This window comes from Tamandua tetradactyla, chromosome 5, assembly GCF_023851605.1.
Source record: "Tamandua tetradactyla isolate mTamTet1 chromosome 5, mTamTet1.pri, whole genome shotgun sequence".
Taxonomy (NCBI): Eukaryota; Metazoa; Chordata; class Mammalia; order Pilosa; family Myrmecophagidae; genus Tamandua; species Tamandua tetradactyla.
The window spans coordinates 30,150,506-30,177,060 of record NC_135331.1 but is presented as its reverse complement, the minus strand read 5'-3'; the positions used below and the strand labels follow the sequence as shown (position 1 = coordinate 30,177,060).

At 38.4% G+C, this 26,555-nt stretch overlaps 1 protein-coding gene across 8 annotated transcripts in view; it reads right to left on the bottom strand.

Moving 5' to 3' along the window:
- Positions 1 to 26,555, bottom strand: part of LOC143683929 (solute carrier family 5 member 4-like) — a 55,693-nt gene that overhangs the window by 5,500 nt on the left and 23,638 nt on the right. For 5 of the 8 annotated variants that reach the window (XM_077160421.1, XM_077160424.1, XM_077160426.1 and 2 more), the window contains 2 exons: positions 18,849 to 19,069; positions 9,346 to 9,481 (listed from right to left, as the gene is read on the bottom strand). In XM_077160421.1, the coding sequence (XP_077016536.1) occupies positions 9,346 to 9,481; positions 18,849 to 19,069 (357 nt within the window). Of the gene's footprint in view, positions 1 to 1,342; positions 8,993 to 9,059; positions 9,482 to 18,848; positions 19,070 to 26,555 lie in introns of those variants that run through there. The other 3 variants (XR_013175736.1, XM_077160423.1, XR_013175735.1) reach the window with 3 other exon arrangements.

The window sequence follows — 26,555 nt, the reverse complement described above, 5'->3', positions numbered from 1 at the left end:
CTCTCTCTCCTATCTTTTCCTATTAGCCTGTAGCCCTCTCTTTAGTATTTCTTTCAGAGCATTCTCTTGTTCAAACTCTGTTTATGTTTATCTATAAAAATTTATAAACTCTTTCATTTTTTGAAGGAGAGTTTTGACAGATAAAATATTCTCTGCTGGCAGTATTTTTCCTTCAGTATCTTTAATATATCATTCGACTGCCTTCTTGTCTCCATGTTTCTGCAGAGAAATCTGCATCCAGTCCTATCAAACTTTCCTTGTATGTGATGGATCATTTTTCTCTTGCTGCCTACAGAATTCTCTAGTTGTTTCTGATATTGACAATCTGACTACCACATATTGTAGAGTAGGGCTATTCATATCTATTCTGTTTGGGATGTAGGGCTATTCATATCTATTCTGTTTGGGATATGCCACACTTTTTGTACCTGTAGTTTGATGTCTTTCAAATGAGTTGGGAAATTTTTCAGTGATTATTTCCTAATTATTCTTTATGCCCTGTTTCCCTTCCATCCTCCTTCTAGGACTCCCAGGACACATATTTGTGGGCTTCGTGCTGTCATTCAATTCCCTAAACGCCTGCTCAGATTTTTCCATTCTTTTCTCTATCTGTTCTTTTGCATGTAAGATTTCAGATGTCTGCTCTAGCTTGCTGATACTTTCTTCTGCCTATATAAATCTCCTATTGTATGACTCCATTTTATTTTTCACTCTTCTGTAGTGTCTTTCATTCCCATAAGTTCTGTTATGTTTTTTCACATCCGTCTAGGTTTCTTTATGATGAAATGGTATTTTCTTTATATCCTTCATCTCTTTTGTTACATTTTCCTTCAACTCGTTGAATTTAGAATATTTATTTGAACATTCTTTAATTAGTTGTTTCAACTCCTATATCTCATCTGAAGTTTTAGTTCATTCCTTTGTTTGTGTCCTATCTTTGTGCTTCATAGGCCAACATGTGAATTATTGTGGCTCTCCAGGCATGTGATCTTGATTAGTTTATTCTGAAGGTCAATTTTCCCTCTTTGCCCAGGGTTTTCTTGTTGATTGGCTTTTTTAAAGATCTGTTTTAACTTTTTTATTGCATAGTAAAATATATATACACAGCAAAGAAATAAAAAAGCAATAGTCTACAAAATACTCTTCAACAAGTAGTTACAGGACAGATCCCAGAGTTTGTCACGGGCTATCATATGATCCTCTAAGATTTTTCCTTCTAGTTGCTCCAGAATATAGGAGGCTAGAAGGCATAAGTATTTTTTTTATCATCACAATAGACTTTTTTCTTTAAAAAAAAATGCACAAAAAAGCAATAAATTTCAAAGAACAGCACCCCAATTAGTTATAGAACATATTTCAGAGTTTGACATGGGTTACAATTTCACAATTTTAGGTTTTTACTTTTAGCTGCTCTAAGGTACTAGAGACTAAAAGATACCAATTTAATGATTCAGCATTCATATTCATTTGTTAAAATTCTATCTTTACTATATAACTCCATCATCACCTTTGATCTTTCCATCCCTCTCTTTAGGGGTGTTTCAGGCTATGGCCATTCTAAATTTTTCATCTTGGAAGGGTCTGTCACTAATATGGGGTAGGGAGACGACCATCTGATGTTCTGGAGTGGATGGGCTAGGTTTCAGGAGTTATGTGGTCCAGGGACCCATCTGGATGGTGTAGGTTTCTGGGAGGTTACTATAGTGCAGGAAACCACTGTAGAATCTTATATATTGCCCTAGATGTTCTTTAGGATTGGCTGGAATGGTCCTGGTTGGGGTTTGGGAGGTTATGATAGGCAGCAAGTTCTAACTGAAGTTTGAGTAAAAGCAGCCTCCAGTGAAGCCTCTCAGTTCTATTGTAACTGTATTAGTTATACTTCTTTTCCCTCTTTTGGTCAGGATGGAATTGTTGATCCCATGGTGCCAGGCCAGATTCATCCCTAGGAGTCATCTTCCATGTCGCCAGGGAGACTCTCACCCCTGGATGTCATGTCCCATATTATGGGGGTGTGGGGGGCGGGCAATGATTTCACTTGCAGAGTTGGGCTTAGAATGAGTGAGGTCACATCTGAGCAACAAAAGAGGTCCTCCAGAAGTAACTTTTAGGCACACCTATAGGCAGGCTAAGCTTCTCCCCTATCTGCATAAGCTTTACAAGAGTAAGCCTCAGGATCAAGGGCTTACTTGATTTGGATATCCCTAAAGTTTGATGCAGTATCAGGGAATTTGATGGTAAGGTTTAATAATTTCATATTCTTTCTCCCATTCCTCAAGGGACATTGCCAATACTTTTTGATTATCTGCTTAATATGCTTTAGTATGTGTTCTAGTTTGCTAGCTGCTGGAATGCAATATACCAGAAACAGAATGGCTTTTAAAAGGGGTAATTTAATAAGTTGCTAGTTTACAATTCTAAGACCGAGAAAATGTCCCAATTAAAACAAGTCTATAGAAATGAACAATCAAAGGTATCCAGGGAAAGATACCTTGGTTCAAGAAGGCCGATGAAGTTCAGGGTTTCTCTCTTAAGTGGAAGAGCACATGGTGAACACAGTCACAGTTTCTCTTTCATTTGGAAAGGCACATGGTGAACACGGTCAGGGTTGCTCTCTCATCCGGAAGGACACATGGTGAACACGGCATCATCAGCAAGCTTCTACTCTCCTGGCTTCCAGTTTTGTGAAGCTCCCTGGGAGGCGTTTTCCTTCTTCATCTCCAAAGGTGTCTGGCTTGTGGACTCTCTGCTTCATGGTACTGAAGTATTCTCTACTCTTTCCGAATCTCTTTTCTCCAAAATGTTTCCTCTTTTATAGGACTCCAGAAACTTATCAAGACCCACCCAAATGGGTGGAGACGTGTCATCATCTAATCCAGCTTAACAACCACTCTTGATTAAATCACATCTCTAGGGTGATGATCTGATTATAGTTTCAAACATACAGTATTGAATAGGGATTATTCTACCTTTATGAAACAGAATTTTTATTAAAACATGGCTTTTCTAGGGGATATACATCCTTTCAAACCAGCACAGTATGTATCAAGGCATTACAATAATCTATATAGGATTAAAGGACCTCTTTCTTATTCTGGGTTCCCTGTGTTTCAATTTATTTGACTTTGTCCTGTAACTTTTCTTTGACACATGGTTCAACTTCTTCCAGACCTCTAGCATAACTTCTTTTTAACTGATCAGAACTTTTTCAGCTCTTATTTATCTTATTCTTGCCATGGATATATGGAATGATTTTTGAGGTTTCCCTTTGTGTGCAGTTGTTTTGCTTGCAGGAAAAAGGTTTCTCTTTTCTCCCCTCATCCTCAGTGAATTTTGATCTGCTCTGTGTGTGTGTGTGTGTGTGTGTGTGTGTGTGTGTGTTTCATTTGCCTCTATATGTTTTTAATAATCTTTTCATTATCACTAGTGATATTTACCTGGAGGGTTGATTCTGGGAGGCTTGTTCCCCCTGAGAGGATCTACTACAGTCAGTTTTTCCCAGACAAGACAGGTCCAGGACTCACAAAGTAGGTGTAAATCAGTATCAAGGTTCCCTGGGGGAAGGGAGATTAAGACCCAGCAGGTACAAGGCATTCCAGTGAAGTCTGATTCTGTGCTTTTCCTGTCCTGCCAGGCAGAGGATAACGTGGCATTGTGCCTTTAATTCTCAGCCAACCCTGCCCCTGCTGGGCATGTTGTTGATACAGAGGCTAAGGGGAAAGTGAGTCAAAATAGTTTCTAATTTCTCAACTCCTGACATCTGAATTATCTAAATAACAGCCACAACTTGGCTGGGCCATATGCTCACTCTTCTTGGGGAGTAGCTATTCTTCAGTCAGTGTTGCCTGCAGGTGTGAAAAGTTACACTGATTCTCACGCAGCCCTGCTTACCAGTGCTGGTTTGTGTTTGAGACAAAGCCTGGGTATCATTTTATTGTACATTGAAACTGTTTAAGATAACTTAGCCTGTGGAATCTAAATTCTCTAAATAACAGCACAGACTTACACAGTGCCCTGCCCCCACTTTTCCTGGGGAAGAGCCTCCCTTCAGGGAACTACCTCCACCACGGAATGGTCTGAATGGTTACTGTGTCTCTCAGGCAATGCTACTTCCACCCCTAAGGGGTGCAGGTGGGGTGGGGATGGGGGGAAATCTGAAAACCGAAACACTGCCAACTGCTTTCTTTTAATGGGCTGCTTAATACAGAGTTGGTCCCCAGTATCCCAGGTTTGCAAATCAAGAACTAGAGTAGGTGCTTGCTCTATCTTCCCCTTTTCTTGGTGTAGACACATCTGACAACAAACAGCCTCAACCAACTCCGGGAGTCTCTATCTTTCTGTAAGCCCTTCCATTCTCTTTGCAGGCAATGAGGCTAAAACATAACTTCAATTTCTTTCATGGTTGTGCTGTAAATTTTTCAGTGCTCAGGGCAAGTATTCAGCCATCCAAATCTGTTAAATCAATTTCCACACCAGGGAATGGGAAATATGCCATGCTAGTTGGGGAGGGATACTGGCCTCACAGTGTCAAATGATTTACTTACAGCACTTTGCTGGAATTTATCTGTCTTGCTTTTCCATTTAATTCTGGCTGGTGTCCAACATGTGAACATGTGACTCATCTCTAAAATACTCCAGTTGTTTCAGAGTTCCTAGCTATTTCTAGGTGCCCTAGAGGATGGACTAAATCTTATGCTCCTGCACTGCCATCTTCCTTTTTTGGAAGTTAAGACTTTAAAGTTTCTTTGCCATAAATGTAACAGCTTTTTTAGAACCTGAATTTAGTATCTTTTAAAAACCAAGCCAGGCACACAGAATTCCTACATGAAAACAATGACAAAACAGACATTGCCACGAAAAAAAAAAAAAAAAAGAATTGCAGCTAGCTGCAACTGAAATTGAGACAAATTTTTGTGAGATATAATTAGGGTGAAAGGAGGCATTTTTTAACCCAGTGAAACAGACAAGTTTTTTTCTCATTTTAACAGAGGAAAATTTTTCCCGATTTACCTACCTGTTCATTGACTCTCTTATGAAAATGGCAAGCAGGAACACTGCTGCAATTGGAGGTCCAAGGTAGCTAGAAATTGATTCTATGTAATGGAAAAGTTGCCCATTTTGAGATAGCTGTACAAGAGGGACCCACAAAATGCTGATGACAATTAGTAGAATAATAAACAACTTGGAAAGAAAACACTAACATTAATATTAAGCAAAACTATTATTGGAACCCTGCCTTGGACTTTAGTTCTTGCATTTCTTGTGGCCATTCATTGGTTTTCCCAAATAAAATCAAGCCGCTTGTCCTCACATGAACTCTTGTTCAATAATTATCAGTTAGTAAAATACTGATACAGCAACTTCTTGTCTATAATTAGTCCTTTCTTCATCCATATGATTAAATAACCACTCATAAAATCAGTTAAAATGTCGGCAATTGATTGATTTATCTCTAATTCTAAACTCATAATGAATTAATTAGATATAAACACAATACTACTTCTATTAGTAAATAATGATTTATATGATAAAGAAAGGAGACTCCCCTATGTTTTTTGTCTCTCCAGCTTGCAGGACCTTGGCATAGGTTAGAATTAAGAAGTCTCTAAACCTGAATGCTGAGGAAGTGGCAAGAAATGCTGATTGTGTATTTTACTACTTGAGTTCTCAGGCAGAGAGAAAGAATTGATTGGAATATTGGTAAGCAGCCAAAATCTATTACAGATCCTGGAGTCCAGGGGGGCATGAGTTCTCCTTTCTAAACCTCACAGTACCCTGTGTTTGCTGTGTGAACAACCAGTATCGTTTACTTGACAATCCGTTAATCATCAGCACTTCTCTGTGCACACCCAAAATAGAGCAGTGGTGCTTGGGGGAAGAGAAGAACAAGCATTTGGGCAGGAGAACATGGCACCAACAACTCACCTAAGTCTCACAAAACTTCTACAATCTTGCAATATAACAATGTTACCACAGACATTCTTAGCACAATGCCTGTGCCACAGAAAGGATTCAATAAACATTGTGCTCTCCTATGCTTATTATTATCATCTGAAATCATGTTCCTTTCAGGCTCTTTTAGATTCAATTACTTTTTATCACATAAAGAATAAACTCTGAGTCATGTTATGGCTTATGGCTGCCTCTTTGACCTGGTGTCTCACTGCTCTCCCAGTTGCTCCCCGGGTACTCTCCTCAGACACATAGAGCATGTGACTGTCAGAAATAAGAAATAACCAGCAGCATTTGAAAGTTTGGAAAAGTAACATTTCATTTAAAAGTATGGCCCCAGTTTTTGTATTGGGGAAAAGATAATGTTAAGTGGGTTGTTCTTAATGCCCCTTCTCCCACACTAGAACTCATACTAGTTTCAGTGGAATCAAAGGTGTGGTAGCTCTAGTTCACATCTTCATTTGCACTTTTCCACAGATATTTTGGGCAGAAACCAGGGTTCTCTTACCGTCCAGCAATAAGGAGCTCTCTCTCTGATGCCTGCTTCTGGATCTTGGTATACAGGTCCATGGTGAAGAGGGTGCTGGCGCTGTTGAAGATGGAGGTCAGGGAGCTCATGAGAGAGGCCAACATGACTGACAGCATCAGGCCTCGCAGCCCTGGGACCAGAAGAGGTGCAAGCACTTATTAGGGGCTGGAGGCCGTGGTCTATGAGAGTCTTACAAAACCAAGGAGTCATTCCAAGATAAAAAAAAGTATCATGCAACACTTATAAACTGATAGGGCTATCGATGCAAATCATCATGAGAAATTTCCTGATGATTTGAGAGCAATCCAGAAAAATTTTTGATCTACACATAAAACTAGAGGTCATTTCCTGGCACCTGATTTTGGAAGAGAGGAAACAAAGCAATGTAATTTTTCTTTGGGGAGGAATTTTTGGCTTCCTGAAGACTTGTGATAACTGGAGAGGAGGAAGTCTAGTAGGGCGGTCAGCCTAAGAAGTCTTTGGCTGGGCAAAGCTGAGGGTTTTGAGACGTTATGACAGCCTCTTCCTCTGCCCATTAGAGATGCCTCTAACCTCCTAAGACAGTGATGGAATGGGGTGGATGGATGATGTCACTAGTGGGACATACTCCCTTCATGTTGCAAATGCTCACGTGTAACAGGGAAGAGAAAGTAACAGAAGCATTAATCACCATTTGTTGGCACTAAGGTCCGAGATCACCTGCTCATTCACAAGCCCTATACTGTACTCTGCTTCTTTACACCACGGAAATTATGACCTTCTAACACCCTATCCAATTTACTTATTTAGTAAGAATGTGGTTTACTTTCTATCTCAGAAAACTAGAAGTGAGCTCCCATGAGATTGAGGATTTTGTGCCTACCGCACTCATGTTTTCTGGGCATCAGGGAAATGCCTGGCACATAATGGGCACACAGTAAATAGCTGTAAAATAAATAGATTGAGATATACTATTTGGGTATCATTGGTCTAAAGATGACCTCTAGTTTATCCTGAGTTTAGTGTTTATGGCCATGAAACCCTTTTATTGAGACAAGTAAGTCTTAAATATGAAGAACTATAGATTATTCTAGCAACAAGCATACCTGGATCATCTCTGTATTCCCTGGGCACAGCACACAGCTAGTAGCCTATAGAATGTGCTCAAGAAATGTTTGATAAATTGAATTGAATTAATGAAAGTCAGAATTAGCAAGATTTACCATCATCCTTCCTAATGGTCTATCTTCATAGAAGACCTCTGCAATATCCAGCTCTGATGCTTTCTTACCATCAGGCATCAGCTCTAGCACCAGTGTTGGGTAGGCATAATTAGAGCAGCTGACTTCAGTACCACAGTGTTTCATACACTCGGAAGGTACCACACATGCCACCTTATCTGAGGAGGAATTCAGAGGTGAGTTCAGAGAGGGACAAAATGATGTTTGCCCAGAGTTTGGAGACACAAATTTGAATTATACTGCTGAGTGTTCATACCTCAGGTCTGGCTCCCCTTTCACACCTGTGGCTTCCCTTTCACTGACCTAGGAGTCAGGGTTTTCCTTGGAATGTGGATCAGGTAGAGCACTGCAGCAAACAAGGGGGTTGATGGCAGCCTCCAGAAAAGCATCAGGAGAATAAATTCTCCCAGGAGCACTGAACTCCATGGATAAAAACACAAAAACCCAAGAAGTTCTTCCTGTGTCCAGTTATAGTTAGTCTGGTACCTTCATCTACATGTAAGAAGAGGTATCACTTATGGTTAGTTGGGCTGACTGCTCCTTGTGTAATACAGTCTTGCTTTATGGTGGTTGTTATACAATATACAATATCTTGGTTATTGTTTTTACATGAACCTTTTTATAAAAGCAGACGGTAAAAATTGGTGAAGAATCACTCAGAACACCAATACCTTAGTACTTCAGCTTCTTTTCATTAAAAAAAATGACTTTCAAATAATGTATCACAGATAAATGCCTTTTTTTAGTTAACTGTGATAATGGTTGAGATGAAAATTTGTAGCTTTCTTCTATTTAACATAGTAACGTCACAATTTTCCCAAGTTTTGAGATAGTCTTCACACTCTGTGCAATTTTCAGGAAAGAAAGAATACAATAATTTCTTTAGCCTCTTCCTGCCTCTTGGATATCTGTACATTCTTTAGTGTTATAAACAAAACTAGATTGTTATTTCTCTGAAATGAAAATGATGCCCAGATGCAACAAGAAATGGGTTCAGTGTTATTTGATGGATTATCTCGATGATAAGCAAAGGTCTTGATTAGCAAGATAAGCTTAATTACATTTCCTTCATTCCTTGTAATAAAGAAAGTTGAGTTTTAGAAAGATATTCAATACTAGTACTTACCCTCAGTTGTCTGAGAAGTTCAAGTACTCCATTGACTCAATTCTGAACAGTGAAATCCAGTATAGCCCTCTACCCATATAAAGGACCAAGAAGTTATTGTACATTTCAAAGTGTCTTCTCAGTCAGGGATACCACAAGACTCAGCCTCCACAGCTCTTTCAATTCTACCTCATTCTCCAGGGCCCTCTACATTATCCTCTAGACTTGCCTAAATCCAGGGCTCTTTCAATTCTACCTCATTCTCCAGGGCCCTCTACATTATCCTCTAGACTTGCCTAAATCCAGGTAATTCACTGTCTTAAACCTACAGGGGACAGGCCAGGAATAGGAAGGAGCTAAGGGGAAGAGAGTCAAAAACACAAAATTTTCCTTCCACATGGCCCTTGGGACAAGTTCTGAAATTCTGTTTTTACCTTAATCTGGGTTTTTTCCTTCTAGTTTTTCAAGATTTTACTACACCTTGAAAACACATCTCAGAATCCAAACCTGAAAAAGAGAGGACATGTGGATTCAGAACTTACCTGTGTAAAGGATGCGGCTGACCATTCCCGGCATCACCATAATGAACATGGGTAGCAGTTTCAGGTACCCACACATGATGCAGGCCACCTTCACGTGGGACATGTCCTTTCCCAAGAGGCCGCGCTGCACAGTGACCTGCCAGGAAGACACAACACACTCATGAAACAACCAGAGGATGAGAACAAAGAAGGTGAACATCTCTCTTCAAGATTTAATGTTACAATAGGAAATGATGTCATGGTCAGTAGAAAACAGTCGACTTTGGAGTACGATCAGGATTCAAATCCTTATTCTTCCTGTATGATATTTGGCTTTTGTGAGTCTCAACTCCATGTTCTCTAAAAAGGGATTAACTCATATTTTATTCTGAATATTTATTTTAACATGTGTAAGGTTCGAGGTGCACAGCAGGCAATAAATATCAGCTACTATTAAAATAATTTTATGGCTCCAGGTCACAGTGCAGCAATGGCTATGCATTCCTCCAGGTAAAAATCTTTTGCTACTGATTTCAGTGTGTTAAGATTGGGCCTTTAATATTGTAGGCATCAAATAAGCCATATGTTCATCAGTATCCCTCTATTCTTATGGGGTAGTTGCCTCCTTGGGAAATCAAGACTGTTGCCATAGAAATACCAGAGTTAGACAACTGTCAGAGTAGAAACCTGTGTATATGTGTACTTAGATTTCTTCAAAATACTTCTGAGAACATCATCTAGTTATGAATCAAATACACTATGGCCCTGGGAAAATAAGTGCAAATAAATTCATAATTCCTATTTAAGTTGTACAATTCTGAACTAAGAATTTTCTAGCAAAGTGGGATTTCTACCCACAATGTTTTCATTCCTTTGTACTTTTCTTCCAAAGGTATGTTAGTAGTAGGGACTACTACTTTTTCTGCCTAATTCTCTTTGGAAGGGTAATGCTTAGGGACAGCAGTTGTGTGATATGATGCTGGAGGTGGGAGGGCAGAAGGTACTTTTAGACAAAGGGCTAAAAGCAGACAGTTGGAGGTACAACACACATTACAGCTGAGGAGGGGAGCCCTGCCCATAAAGCACGGTCAGACATCTAATAAAAGTGTGACTGTGAGGTTACTTAGAGGAGACAAATGGAGGAGGTCAGTGGTGAAATATAACTAGTAAATATGGTCCTGCAAAGCAATGGTGAAAAAATGTATTCTTTGCTAGATATGTTGGGAAATAAGTTCATTATATAGGAAAATAAATCTGAAATACACAGTAATGCACAGTAACCATTGATTCAAGATGGGTTAAAGACTGTCACATTGTAAGCTTGAAGGTGACAGAGACTGTTCAGGGAGAAAAGAACTTAAAAAAAGACACAAATGCTATAAAAATGGAATAAAGGATACAAAAGTAAAAAATTAAGGGATCTTCAAAATTAAAAATACAAAGGCCTGATGGATAAAGTTTTGGAAATTGTCTAAGGAAAGTAGAGCAAAAAGTCCAAGAGATAGAAAATGAGGAGAAAAGATAAAAATACCAGTGAACCAGCTCAGGAAGATCAATACCCAAACATAGAACATCACAAAAGAGTAAACAAAATAGAAGAAATCAAAGAAAGAATCTCCCCAACTTAAAGAAAACATCAATTACCAGATTAAATGGGCTCATAGTGGCTCATTGCAATATATGAAAATAGATCCATACCAAGGCACAGTGTGGTGAAATTTCACAACAGTGAGGACAAAGGAAAAATGAGCTTCCAGAGAGAAAAGACAGGTCACATTCAAAGGATCAAGATCAGAATAACTTCAGGCCTCTCAATAGTGACAATGAAGTCAGAGGACAATGAATCTATGACTTTAGGAAAATTATTTATAACCTAGAAGTTTGTATATGTCCAAGCAAACAATTATGGAAAGACTGGAGTGAAGACAGTTTCAAACATGCAAAGTTGCTATAAATGTATCTCCTCTGAGGCTTTCTCAGAAAGTTATTAGGAGATTTGTTTGCCCTGAAAGAGTAAGCCAAGAAAGAAGCTATGGTTACTAGAAAAAAGAGATAAAACTCAAGAGATCGGCAAGGGGAACCCAAAGATGATAGTGAAGGAATCTCATTTGAGGGTGGACACCAAGCATAAAGGACAACTTCCTAGGACTTTCAGATAAGATGGCGGCTTAGTAATGTGTGCGTGTCTTAGTTCCTCCTCCAGAACAACTACTAAATAACTAGAAACAGTACAGAACAGCTCCTGGAGCCATGACAGAGGCCGGACACACAGTGTACCCCAGTCTGGAATGGATGGACCGGCTATGAGACTCCACTGCAGTGAGGTCCCTGAGAGGCGTGCGCTTCCCTGGGCCACAGCGGCTGGCAGCCAGCGCCCCTCCCTCCCTCCTTCCCGGTCCGGCTGAGAGACTCGGAGAGGCAAGTTCCCCAAGCCGCAGCGGCTGGTGGCTGGTGCCCCTCCCTCAAGGGTGGCTTCCCGGGCCAGCTGGGAGCTTCAGATCAGCAGTTCCCCAAGCCACGGCGACCAGAGCCCCTCCCACACATGCAGTTTCCCAAGCCGGCTGGGAGCCTCGGATCGGCGGTTCCCCAAGCAGCGGCGGCCGGCGCCTCTCCCCCACAGGTGACTTTCCGGAGGGAAAGGAAAGAGTCTCCAACAGTAGTAGACACTGAGTCCAACCTAACACTAATAGTGGAATTAATGAACAACTTCTGACTACTAAAAACAGGCCCTCAGCTCAGGTGAAACTGATCAAGGTGGAAGTCGCCTATTGGGCTAACTGAAAAAGAGGAAAGGAGGTGAAACAGAGCCTTCTGCAGCTGTTTCTACGGAGGCTTGGTTGCCTCTGGGCTAAGCGCTGGGATTAAACAGGTTGCAACTGCCCCAAACGCAGAGACAGGCTGCTTTCAGGGCTCTCTACCACCTGAACCTTCCCTGCGGGAGGGGTGAAACGCAACTCAGGTGGAATCCCTTCCTCAAGGAATTCAGATCCCAGGACTTAACAATTTGAAGCCATTAAAACCAACCTACAAACTTTCCTCTGTCTCCACCACACATCCAGCAGTGAGAGTCTTCCGAAGTTAAAAGAGCCACAACATCTTTTGCTGGTAGGACCCGCAGACAGACAAGCACCACATACTGGGCAGGATAAGAAAAACAGAGCCCAGAGACTTCACAGGAAAGTCTTTCAAACTGCCGGGTCCGACACACAGGGAAATCTGATTAAATGCCCAGACGCCAGCAAAAAATAACATGTCACACCAGGAAAATTGAAGATATGGCCCAGTCAAAGGAACAAACCAATAGCTCAAATGAGATACAGGAGCTGAGACAACTAATTCTGAATATACAAACAGAAATGGAAAACCTCTTCAAAAACCAAATCAATAAATTGAGGGAGGACATGAAGAAGGCATGGAATGAACAAAAAGAAGAAATGAAAAGTCTGAAAAAACAATCACAGAACTTATGGGAATGAAAGACACAGTAGAAGAGATGAAAAAAAAACAATGGAAACCTACAATGGTAGATTTCAAGAGACAGAGGCTAGAATTAGCGAACTGGAGGATGAAACATCTGAAATCCGACAAGAAATAGAAACTATAGGGAAAACAATGAAAAATTTGAGCAGGGGCTCAGGGAATTGAATGATAATATAAAGTGCACAAATATACGTGTTGTGGGTGTCCCGGAAGGAGAAGAGAAGGGAAAAGGAGGAGAAAAACTAATGGAAGAAATTATCACTGAAAATTTCCCAACTCTTATGAAAGATCTAAAATTACAGATCCAAGAAGTGCAGCGCACCCCAAAGAGAATAGATCCAAATAGCCGTTCTCCAAGACACTTACGAGTTAGAATGTCAGAGGTCAAAGAGAAAGAGAGGATCTTGAAAGCAGCAAGAGAAAAACAATCCATCACATATAAGGGAAACCCAGTAAGACTATGTGTAGATTTCTCAGCAGAAACCATGGAAGCTAGAAGACAGTGGGATGATACATTTAAATTACTAAAAGAGAAAAACTGCCAACCAAGACTTCTATATCCAGCAAAATTGTCCTTCAAAAATGAGGGAGAAATTAAAACATTTTCAGACAAAAAGTCACTGAGAGAATTTGTGACCAAGAGACCAGCTCTGTAAGAAATACTAAAGGGAGCACTAGAGTCAGATACAAAAAGACAGAAGAGAGAGGTATGGAGAAGAGTGTAGAAAGAAAGAAAATCAGATATGATATATATAACACAAAAGGAAAAATGGTAGAGGAAAGTATTACCGAAACAGTAATAACACTAAATGTTAATGGACTGAATTCCCCAATCAAAAGACATAGACTGGCAGAATGGATTAAAAAACAGGAGCCTTCTATATGCTGTCTACAGGAAACACATCTTAGACCCAAAGATAAACACAGGTTGAAAGTGAAAGGTTGGGAAAAGATATTTCATGCAAATAACAACCAGAAAAGAGCAGGCGTAGCTATACTAATATCCAAAAAATTAGACTTCAAATGTAAAACAGTTAAAAGAGACAAAGAAGGATACTATCTACTAATAAAAGGAACAATTAAACAAGAAGACATAACAATCATAAATATTTGCGCACTAAATCAGAATGCCCCAAAATACATGAGGAATACACTGCAATTACTGAAAAGGGAAATAGAAACATCTACCATAATAGTTGGAGACTTCAATTCGCCACTCTCATCAATGGACAGAACATCTAGACAGAGGATCAATAAAGAAACAGAGAATTTGAATATTACAATAAATGAGCTAGACTTAACAAACATTTATAGGACATTACACCCCACGACAGCAGGATACACCTTTTTCTCAAGTGCTCATGGATCATTCTCAAAGATAGACCTATGCTGGGTCAAAAGCAAGTCTCAACAAAATTAAAAAGATTGAAATCATACACAACGCTTTCTCGGATCATAAAGGAATGAAGTTGGAAATCAATAAGAGTCAGAGTGCCAGAAAATTCACAAATACGTGGAGGCTCAACAACATACTCTTAAACAACAACTGGGTCAAGGAAGAAATTACAAGAGAAATTAGTAAATTTCTCAAGGCGAATGAAAATGAAAACACAACATATCAAAACCTGTGGGACGCAGCAAAGGCAGTGCTAAGAGGGAAATTTATTGCCCTAAATGCCTATACCAGAAAAGAAGAAAGGGCAAAAATTCGGGAATTAACTGTCCACTTGGAAGAACTGGAGAAAGAACAGCAAACTAATCCCAAATCAAGCAAAAGGAAAGAAATAACAAAGATTAGAGCAGAAATTAATGAAATTGAGAAGATGAAAACAATAGAGAAAATCAATAAGACCAGAAGTTGGTTCTATGAGAAAATCAACAAGATTGATGGGCCCTTAGCAAGACTGACAAAAAGAAGAAGAGAGAGGATGCAAATAAATAAGATCAGAAATGGAAGAGGAGACATAACTACTGACCTCACAGAAATAAAGGAGGTAATAACAGGATACTATGAACAACTTTACGCTAATAAACACAACAATGTAGATGAAATGGACAAGTTCCTAGAAAGGCATGAACAACCAACTTTGACTCAAGAAGAAATAGATGACCTCAACAAACCAATCACAAGTAAAGAAATTGAATCAGTCATTCAAAAGCTTCCCAAAAAGAAAAGTCCAGGGCCAGATGGCTTCACATGTGACTTGTACCAAACATTCCAGAAAGAATTAGTAAACTCTGCTCAAACTCTTCAAAAAAATTGAAGTGGAGGGAAAGCTACCTAATTCATTCTATGAAGCCAGCATCACCCTCATACCAAAACCAACCAAAGATATTACAAAAAAAGAAAACTACAGACCAATCTCTCTAATGAACATAGATGCAAAAATCCTCAACAAAATTCTAGCAAATCGAATCCAGCAACACATTAAAAGAATTATACATCATGACCAAGTAGGATTCATCCCAGGTATGCAAGGATGGTTCAACATAAGAAAATCAATTAATGTAATACACCATATCAACAAATCAAAGCAGAAAAATCACATGATCATCTCAATTGATGCAGAGAAGGCATTTGACAAGATTCAGCATCCTTTCCTGTTGAAAATACTTCAAAGGATAGGAATACAAGGGAACTTCCTTAAAATGATAGAGGGAATATATGAAAAACCCACAGCTAATATCATCCTCAATGGGGAAAAATTGAAAACTTTCCCCCTAAGATCAGGAACAAGACAAGGATGTCCATTATTACCACTATTATTCAACATCGTGTTGGAGGTTCTAGCCAGAGCAATTAGACAAGAAAAAGAAATACAAGGCATCAAAATTGGAGAGGAAGAAGTAAAACTATCACTGTTTGCAGACGATATGATACTATACGTCAAAAACCCAGAAAAATCCACAACAAAACTACTAGAGCTAATAAATGAGTACAGCAAAGTAGCAGGTTACAAGATCAACATTCAAAAATCTGTAGTGTTTCTATACACTAGCAATGAACAAGCTGAGGGGGAAATCAAGAAATGAATCCCATTTACAATTGCAACTAAAAGAATAAAATACTTAGGAATAAATTTAACTAAAGAGACAAAAGACCTATACAAAGAAAATTACACAAAAACTGTTAAAAGAAATCACAGAAGACCTAAATAGATGGAAGGGCATAGCGTGTTCATGGATTGGAAGACTAAATATAGTTAAGATGTCAATCCTACCTAAATTGATCTACAGATTCAATGCAATACCAATCAAAATCCCAACAACTTATTTTTCAGAATTAGAAAAACCAATAAGCAAATTTATCTGGAAGGGCAGGGTGCCCCGAATTGGTAAAAGTATCTTGAGGGAAAAAGACGAAGCTGGAGGTCTCATGCTGCCTGACTTTAAGGCATATTATGAAGCCACAGTGGTCAAAACAGCATGGTACTAGCATAAAGATAGATATATCGACCAATGGAATCGAATAGAGTGCTCAGATATAGACCCTCTCATCTATGGACATTTGATCTTTGATAAGGCAGTCAAGCCAACTCACCTGGGACGGAACAGTCTCTTCAATAAATGGTGCCTAGAGAACTGGATATCCATATGCAAAAGAATGGAAGAGGACTCGTATCTCACACCCTATACAAAAGTTAACTCAAAATGGATCAAAGATCTAAACACTAGATCTAAGACCATAAAACAGTTAGAGGAAAACGTAGGGAGATATCTTATAAATCTTACAATTGGAGGCGGTTTTATGGACCTTAAACCTAAAGCAAAAGCACTGAAGAAAGAAAGAAATAAATGGGAGCTCCTCAAAATTAAACACTTTTGTGCATCAAAGAACTTCATCAAGAAAGTAGAAAGACAGCCTACACAATGGGAGACAATATTTGGAAATGACATATCAGATAAAGGTCTAGTATCCAGAATTTATAAAGAGATTGTTCAACTCAACAACAAAAAGACAGCAAACCCAATTACAAAATGGGAAAAAGACTTGAACAGACACTTCTCAGAAGAGGAAATACAAATGGCCAAAAGGCATATGAAGAGATGCTCAATGTCCCTGGCCATTAGAGAAATGCAAATCAAAACCACAATGAGATATCATCTCACACCCACCAGAATGGCCATTATCAACAAAACAGAAAATGACAAGTGCTGGAGAGGATGTGGAGAAAGAGGCACACTTATCCACTGTTGGTGGGAATGTCAAATGATGCAACCACTGTGGAAGGCATTTGGGTGGTTCCTCAAAAAGCTGAATATAGAATTGCCATATGACCCAGCAATACCATTGCTAGGTATCTACTCAAAGGACTTAAGGGCAAAGACACAAACGGAGATTTGCACACCAATGTTTATAGCAGCATTATTTACAATTGCAAATAGATGGAAATAGCCAAAATGTCCATCAACAGACGAGTGGATAAACAAACTGTGGTATATACATACTATGGAATATTATGCAGCTTTAAGGCAGAATAAACTTATGAAGCATGTAATAACATGGATGGACCTGGAGAACATTATGCTGAGTGAGACTAGCCAAAAACTAAAGGACAAATACTGTATGGTCTCACTGATGTGAACCCACATTAGAGAATAAACTTGGAATATGTCATTGGTAACAGAGACCAGCAGGAGTTAGAAATAGGGTAAGATAATGGGTAATTGGAGCTGAAGGGATACAGACTGTGCAACAGGACTGGATACAAAAACTCAAAAATGGACAGCACAATACTACCTAATTGTAATGTAATTATGTTAAAACACTGAATGAAGCTGCATCTGAGCTATAGTTTTTTTTGTTTTTTTTTTATATTTTTTGTATTTTTTATTTTTATTTTTTCTCTATATTATCATTTTATTTCTTTTTCTGTTGTCTTGCTATTTCTTTTTCTAAATCGATGCAAATGTACTAAGAAATGATGATCATACATCTATGTGATGATATTAAGAATTACTGATTGCGGCGGGCCGCGGTGGCTCAGCGGGCAAAGTGCTTGCCTGCTATGCCGGAGGACCTCGGTTCGATTCCCGGCCCCAGCCCATGTAACAAAAACGGAGAAACAAAATACAATAAAACAAGAAAATGTTTAAAAGATGTTTCCCTAAAAAAGAATTACTGATTGCATACGTAGAATGGAATGATTTCTCAATGTTGTGTTAGTTAATTTTTTTTTATTAATAAAAAAAAAAGGACAACTTCCTAGATTGGGAGAGGCCAAAGTGCTGCAGGAGAAAGTGAGGAAAATGTTTTAGTAGAATTCTTGATGTATTTGCAAATAGTGAAAGGAGATTTTAGGTCATTTTCAGAGAGTTTGGGGTTCAATTACTAATTTCAAAGAAAATAGAACCCCCAGCCCCTCCCCAGTTAAAATAATTATTAATTCCAGGGCAATAAAAAAGCCACAGTAAAGGAGAAGAGACCATGTGGTTCAGCTGTAAGTTATATATATATTATATATATAGTCACAAATGGAAGCACTGAATGTTGGTCTCACCACAGTTGTGATTTAAATCTATTGTTAGGATGGAGGGACAGGAGCTGTGTGTGCATGTGATGGAGGATGAAAAGTTGTTGGGGAACTAAACCCTCATTTCTCATCATGGGAAGTTAACAGAAAAAAAAAAAAACCTTAGAACTGTAAAACCAAGAGGAGGAGGATCAAGTTAACAAGCACATTCTATTTCAGCCAATCTGGCTAGAGTTTGAGAGTCTGTCTTTCTAATGAGCTTCAAAGTATTGTCCATACTGATTTTTCCATGGCCAGTCAGTGTTAAGAATTTGAGAATGAAATAAACACCAAAATACTCAACTGAAAGAGCTGAAGTGTTTGTCCTGTTTGCCTCTCAAGGACAAGAAGCAATGGAGGGAGCCAGCTACTGGGCTTCTATGTTTCATAACAAGCCTTGTAGAACTGCTGGACTCTTTACAATGTGTATGTGTATAAATTTGACTCAAAACAGAAATTAAATGCTTCTCTGTGAGAAGAAAAAGAACATGAATATTTAAACACACACACACATATACACACACACATCACCTGATCTGTGCACCAGTACCACACAGCTACAATGGTCATCCCAAAAATCGTTCCTGGCCATGGAATGTCTCCAGTGACAGCATCTCGGAAAATGTGGAAGGAGTCTGCCTGTGGAGTGTAGCCCCTGGGGCTGATGGTCAGGTTGTCACCCTCGACTACTGATGGGATGGCCTTCATGTACTTCTCTGTGAAACTCTTGTAGCCTCCAACTTCAGCAAACGCTGAAAAGGCAGCAGACAAAGTGAAATGTTTTACCGAAGTCTAAGACATCTGGTATTCACAATTATTCCTTCATGGTCCAGGGACCCTAGCAGACCAGCCTGGTCAAGTCCTCCTTGTCTTTCCTCTGGGATCCATGTTTTTCTAGTACCCACATCAGCATTGGCCCTGCTACCAAATTTACTTTCTCAAAGTATATAAAGCAAATTGCTCTTTCTCTTTTCTCCTTATAATACCTTCTCAAATTTTGATTTAGTTTTTAGCTTTATGTGGTAAAAATAAAACTGTTATACAACAGACTGATAATTTAGTCTCACAGCTATCCAGAGGAGACACAAATTTGAAACTGAGCAGATGAATGAATGAATCCAGTGAAATTAGCCATAATAAAGCCCCAACTACTATGAAAGGGCTAGGACATTGAAGCCTCTGTCCTTGACACAGAACTGGCTGGTGTAACCTCATATACAGGTTGGTTTTCTGCTGAAACATATTTTACCTGTGATGCCATTTCGAATTCATCAAAGTATTATACAATTATAGAGATGAGATCAACAGTAGGTCACTTCCTCAGTAGTTATTTAATTGAGCACCCACAATGAGTCGTACATTTAGCTGGGCAGTAGGGAGGAATCGTATTCAAAACAAAGAGCAGTGTGGGAGATTGGCCTAGTGAGGGGTACAGCTAAGCAACTACAAAATAGAGGAATTGCTCTGATAAAGGGATTTTTAACAAAAATCCATGGGAGACTCTAAGAGATGAGGGAGTCCAAACTTCCCATTTTAAGCATGACAGAAGAGAGGCTTAGAAAGGTCGAATAATTTGCTAGGGAGCACATCATTGAGGTCTGAAATAAACAAACAGAAAAATTAGCACAAATTATATAGAGGTTCTGGCCAACTAATTAGAAAGATACAGAAGAAATTGGTCCTAGGAGTTGTTTCCAGGCCAGCACTATACAATATAACTTTTTGCAGTGATGGGACTCTCCTAAATCTGTACTATTGAACATAGTAGCTACTAACCATACACTGGACATTTGAAATGGGGCTAGGAAACGGAGGAACTGAATGTTTAATTTTAATTAATTTAAATAGCCACATGATAATGGCATCCGCATTGTGTTGAAATCATCAACTATCATTGTGAATTTATCAGACTTTGCAATTCTATCAGTTTTTGCTTCATGTATCTTGAAGCCCTGTGTGACTAGATGCATGTATATTCAGGATTGTTGTACTTCCTGCAGTTCAAATAGGTGAAGCATGTTGGCTTGAATGTTGGAATGAAGAGATGTTTATTCTCAACCTATACCCTTTATACTATGTGCATGAATTTCCTACCCAAAGAGAAAGAAATACCATAGTAAAAGAAAACAAAAATTAGTAAACTATGAATTCACTTTATCAATAATGCCTGTTGGCATGATTTAATCACAGGAGTGAAATAACTGCTGGTGCTAATAAGTTAGTTATCAAGGAAAATTCAACCCATGCCTGTGAATAATGTTTTTTGTTAAATAAACTTCCATCAGAAACAATCATAATTTAATTTTCCATTTCATGATGATTACATGTAAATGAAAGGTGTTTTTGCATTGAACCCAATGAGTCAGTACTTCTGCAAAAATGTGAACCCTTTGGCACTAATTTTGTTTAATCTGGATACAAAGAAACGATGTTAAGCAAGATAATATTCCTAAACAACGATTTTCTAAAGGGAGTAAAGTCATTCTTCCCCATTTCTTCATGCTAATATAGTGCAGAAAGAGAAGTCAGAAAGACATTTCAATGACAGGAATTAGATTAATGATGGGAAAATGAGTCCAGATGGAAATGGGAAGCAGTAGTTTAAGAGTGTCCCAGAGTGAGCAGAAACACGTCCTGTGATTTCTAGTCCCAGGCACTGCTCACATGCCATCACCTGGCTGTGTTCACTTAACAAATCCCATGAGAATAAAAGAGCCTATGAGCATGATGATGGTCTGGAGGGTGTTTGTGTAAATCACTGAGGCCAAGTCCCCTGTGGAGAGAAAGAAAAGGACTGGGGCATTTTGCCCATGTGCATAACTCCTCTGAGTTCTCTACCCAAACCTTGGACATGACTCTGCAGTCCAGGCTGGGCTATGAGTTTGCTTGGGAATCATTATTTCATTAGTACTGGTGTCTCTCACTGATTCCTCTGTCTCCTTTCCTTGCACTGACTCAAAGGTCTATGAATCACAGTGGAGTTCCATCTTTGTGTGACTTTTTTTTTTTCATGGGCAGGCTCTGGGAATCAAATTTAGGTCTCCAGCATGACAGGTGAGAATTCAGCGACTGAGCCACCACTGCCCACCCCTTTGTGTTACTTTTTGAATACTAAGTAGGGAAAAGGAAAAATGTTAATGTTATCAATGCTTCCCTTAAGAATCCCTTAATTTTCCACATTTAGTAGATAATACCATCTCTCAAAAAAATCTAGCAAAGATATTTTTGGTCCACTGTTGGAACATATATTGTTAGCTTGGTTGAATAGTACATATATCTGTATAAACAACATGTATGATGGTGTTTATTTTACCTTTTAAAAACAATTTGAAGTCACACACCAGAAAATCCATCCTAAGTGTATAATACATGGCTTCTTCTGGTATAATCACATAATCATGAATTCATCACTACAGTCAATATGAAAACATTCTCATTTCTTCCAAAGGAAAGAATCCCAGATTCCTTATATTCCCTTATTACTGACAATTAGCTTTGGTATAATGCCTTTGTTGCAATTAATGAAAGAATATTACAATGTTACTTTAACTATAGCCCTTAGTTTGCATTAATTGTATTTTCCCATATAACACACTCTTATTAACACCTTGTAATAGTACTGTTTGTTGGTTCTAGTTCATGTAATAACTCTCTTGTATTTATGCAATTAAGCACAATCATTATCTCCTCCGGGTTTTACTAAGTTATACTGTCCCAGTTTTTATTCTCTAGCTTTCCTTCTGGTGACCTACATGACTCTAACCTTTCTATTTTAATCAACTCACACTCTGCTTTGATAATTACACTTAAAGCATTATGCTACCATCACACAGTATTGGCTATTCTTTCCTAAACCTTTGCAATGGGCCTTATTGAACTTTCTGTTCTCTTGAAGCATCAGTTCCCCAGTCTTTGCCCAGTTTCTATCTTCTGATCATCTATGTTTTCAAATTTACCCCTCAGAGTTCACTCATTATACTTAGCTCATATTATTAAGTCTATATGATACTATTCTCTGGCTTAATTTGTACAACATAAAGTCTTCAAGGTTCATCAATATTGTTGCTTGCATCATGACTTTATTTCATCTTGCAGCTGCTGTTTGTTTATATACTCATCAGTGGATGGACATTTGGGCTGTTTCTATCTATTGACAATCATGAACAATGCTTCTACAAACAATGCTTCCACAGACATTTCAAATGTCTGGTCATGTCCCTGTTGTCAGGTCTTGAGTATAACCTAGCAATGGGATTGCTGGCTCACTTAGCAATTCTATCCTTAGCTTCCCAAAGAACCATCAAATTGTCTTTCAGAGTGGCTGTACCATCTACATTCCCACCAACAGTGAATAAATGAATGTATTTCTCCATATCCTGCACTTGCCATTTTCTGATTTTTTGATAATGGAAATTCTAGTAAGTGTGAGATGGTACCTTATTGTGGTTTTGATTTGCATTTCCTTAATATTCAGTGAAGTTGAGCATCTTTTTATATGCTTTTGGGCCATTTGTGTTTCCTTTTTGGAAAAGTGTCTACCTATGTCTTTTGCCCATTTTAAAATTAGGATGTTTGTGTTTTTGTTGTTGAGCTGTCAGGGCTCTTTATATATTCTGGATATTAAACCCTTATTGGATATGTGGTTTCAGAATGATTTCTCCCATTGAGTAGATTACCTTTTTGCTTTCATGACAAAAGTCCTTTGAGGCACAAAAGTATTCCATTCTGAGGCGATGCCGTTTATTTTTTTTCTTTCATTGCTTGTACTTTGGGTTCAAGGTCTAGGAAACTACCTCCTATCACAAGTTCTTTAAGATTTTACCCTACATTTTCTTTTAAGAGTTTTATGGTCTTAGCTTTAATATTTAGGTCTTTGATCTATTCTGAGTTATTTTTGCATGTGCTGTGAGATAGGAGTCTATGCTGCTGTGAAAGGATTATGTACCCTAGAAAAGCCATGTTTTAATCCTGATTCATCTTGTGGAGGCAGCCATTTCTTTTAACCCCTATTCAGTACTGTAGGTTGGAAACTTGATTAAATTATCTCCATGGAGCTGTGACTCACCCAATTGTGGGTATTAACCTTTGAACAGAGAGAGATGTGACTCCACCCATTCAAGGTGGGTCTTAATTAGTTTATTAGAATTCTTTAAAAGAGGAAGCATTTTGGAGAAAGCTTGAGAGCCACAAGAACCATGAGAGCCCATGCAACCAGACACCTTTGGAGATGAAGAAGGAAAACTTCCCTGGGAGAATGTCAAGAAACAAGCCTAGAGGGAAAGCTAGCAGACTGCCATGTTTGCCATGTGCCTTTCCACTTGATAGAGAAACCCCGAACTTCACTGAAGGTAACCTCTTGTTGGTGCCTTAATCTGGACATTTTTAAAGACTTGCTTTAATTGGGATATTTTCATGTCCTTAGAACTATAAATTTGCTACTTAGTAAATTCCCCGTTTTAAAAGTCATTCTGCTTCTGGTATATTGCATTCTGGCAGCTGGCAAACTATAACAGGGTCCTCTTTTATTATTTTGGGTATGGATATCCAGTTTTCCAAGCACAATTTGTGGAAGAAGCTGTTCTATCCCAGAGAAGTGGACTTGACTGTCTTGTCAAAAATCAGTTGTCCATAGATGAGAGGGTCTATTTCTGAACTCTCAATTCAATACCATAGGTCAGTCTATCTATCTTTATGTAGTACCATGACTGTTTTGGCCTCTATAGCATTGCAATGTGATTTAATGTCAGGAAATGTGAGGCATCTAAATTCATTTTTCTTTTTAAAGATATTTTTATTATTTGGGGCACCCTACCTTCCAAATAAATTTGATTATTAGTTTTTCTATTTCTGCAAAGTAAGTTGTTGGGATTTGTACTGTCATGTATTGAATCTACAAGTTATTTTGGGTAGACTGACACCTTAACTATATTTAGTCTTCCAATCCATGAACACAGTATGTCCATCCATTTATTTAGCCTTCTTTGATTTCTTTTAGGAATGTTTTGTAATTTTTGGTTTATTGGTCTCTTATGTTCTTTGCTAAATTTATTCATTAATATTTCATTTTTTTCATTGCTATTATGAATGAAATTTTTCTTGGTTTCCTATGTATTTCTATCGTTTGAGGTGTTTTCATCAAGAAAGGATGCTGGATTTTGTTAAATGCTTTTTCTTCATCAATCATGATGATCATGTGATTTTTCTCCTTTGATTCATTGCTGTGGTGTCTTAACATTAATTGATTTACTTGTGTTGAAACAGACTTGCATTCTGCTTGGTCATGGTGCATAATTCTTTTAATGTGCTGCTGGATTCAATTTGCAAGTATTTTGTTGAAAAGTTTTATGTCTACATTCAATAGGGAGTTTGGTCTGTAATTTTCTTTTCTTGTAGTATCTTTGTCTGGCTTTGGTATTAGGTGATGCTGGCTTCACAGAATGAGTTAAGTAGCTTTCCCTCCTCTTCATTTCTTTGAAGATTTTCAGCAGGATTATTACTAATTCTTCTTAAAATGCTTGCTAGATTCACATGTGAAACGATCATGTCCTAGACTTTTCTTTCTGGGGAGGTTTTTGATGACTGATTTAATCATTTTACCTGTGACTGGTTTGTTGAAGTCTTCTATGTATTCTTCTATCAATGTTGCTTGTTCATGTGTTTCTACAAATTTTTCCATTTAGTCTAAATTGTCTGGTTTGTTAGCGCACAGTTGCTCATGTTATATGATGGTGTTTTACTGCAATGTAGTAAAAAAACTAACAACAAATCTCTTTAATCTCTTGATTTATCAGACCCATGGTCAACAGCTATTTCCCTTTTTTACTGTAAAATATAACATGTATGAGAAACAATAACTTTTGAAGTACATTTCAAGAACAGATTTTAAAGTTTGGTATAGGCTACAGTTCCACAATTTTTCATTTTTTCTTCTAACTGCTCCACGACACTGGAGACCAAAAGAAATATCAATATAATGATTTAGCAGTCATACTTATTTGTTAAATCCTATCTTCCCTATTATACTCCTCCTTTCTTTTTTTCCCTTTTATTGTGAAAAATAACACCTATACAAAAAAGCAACAAATTTCAAAGTACATAGTAACAATTAGTTGTAGAACAGATTTCAGAATTTGGCATGGGTTATAAATCCAATATTTTAGGTTTTTACTTCTAGCTGCTCTAAGGTACTGGAGACTAAAAGAAATATCAATATAATGATTCAGGAACCATACTCATTTGAAAAACCCTGCTTTCTCTTTATAACTCCACCAACACATTTGATGTTTCTCCCACTCTTTAGGGGTATTTGGGAGCCCATTCTAACTTTTTCATGTTGGAAGGGGCTGTTGATAATATGGGATAGGGATATGGAACTAGATAATGTTCTGGAAAGGCTGGCACCTCTATATTTCAGGACTTATCTGGTCCAGGACCCATCTGGAGGTTGTAGGTTTCTTGAAAGTTATCCTGTGGCATAGAAACTTTGCAGAATCTTATACTGCCTAGGTATTCTTTAGGATTGGCAGGAATGGTGTTGACTGGGGTTTGGAAAGTTATGATAGCAATGTCTAACTGAAGCTTGTGTAAGAGTGACCTCCAGAGCAGCTTCTTGTCTCTATTTGAACTCTCTCAGTCACTTATTTGTTACACTTCTTTCCCCCCATTTGGTCAAGATGATGATGTTGATCCCACAGTGCCAGGGCCAGGCTCATCCCTGGGTGTCATCACCCACACAGCCAGGGAGACTTTTACCCCCAGATGTCATGTCCCATGTAGATGGGAGGACAATAGTTTCACTTGCAGAGTTTGGCTTAGAAAGAGGTCACATCTGAGCAACAAAAGAGGTCCTCCGTAGATGACTCTTAGGCATAGGCATACCTATATGTAGGTTAATATTCTCTGCCACACACATAAGCTTCACAAGGGCAAGCCTCAAGATCAAGGGCTTGACCTGTTGATTTGGGTGTCCCTAATGTTTGACGTGGTATCCAGGATCTCCCCAATGGTAAAGTTTACTAGTTCCATATTTTTTCTCCCATCCCTCAAGGGACTTTTCTAATATGTTTTGATTATTATCTGCTTCATATACTCTGGGGGTGTATCCAAACATTACATTAAGCTATACAGAATTAAACACCCTCATTCTTATTCTCGGCTCCCTGTGTTTGGATTGTTTAAATTGATCTATCCAGACTGGTTGAGTTAGTTTATGTGCTACAGAAAATTTAGATGCTGGAA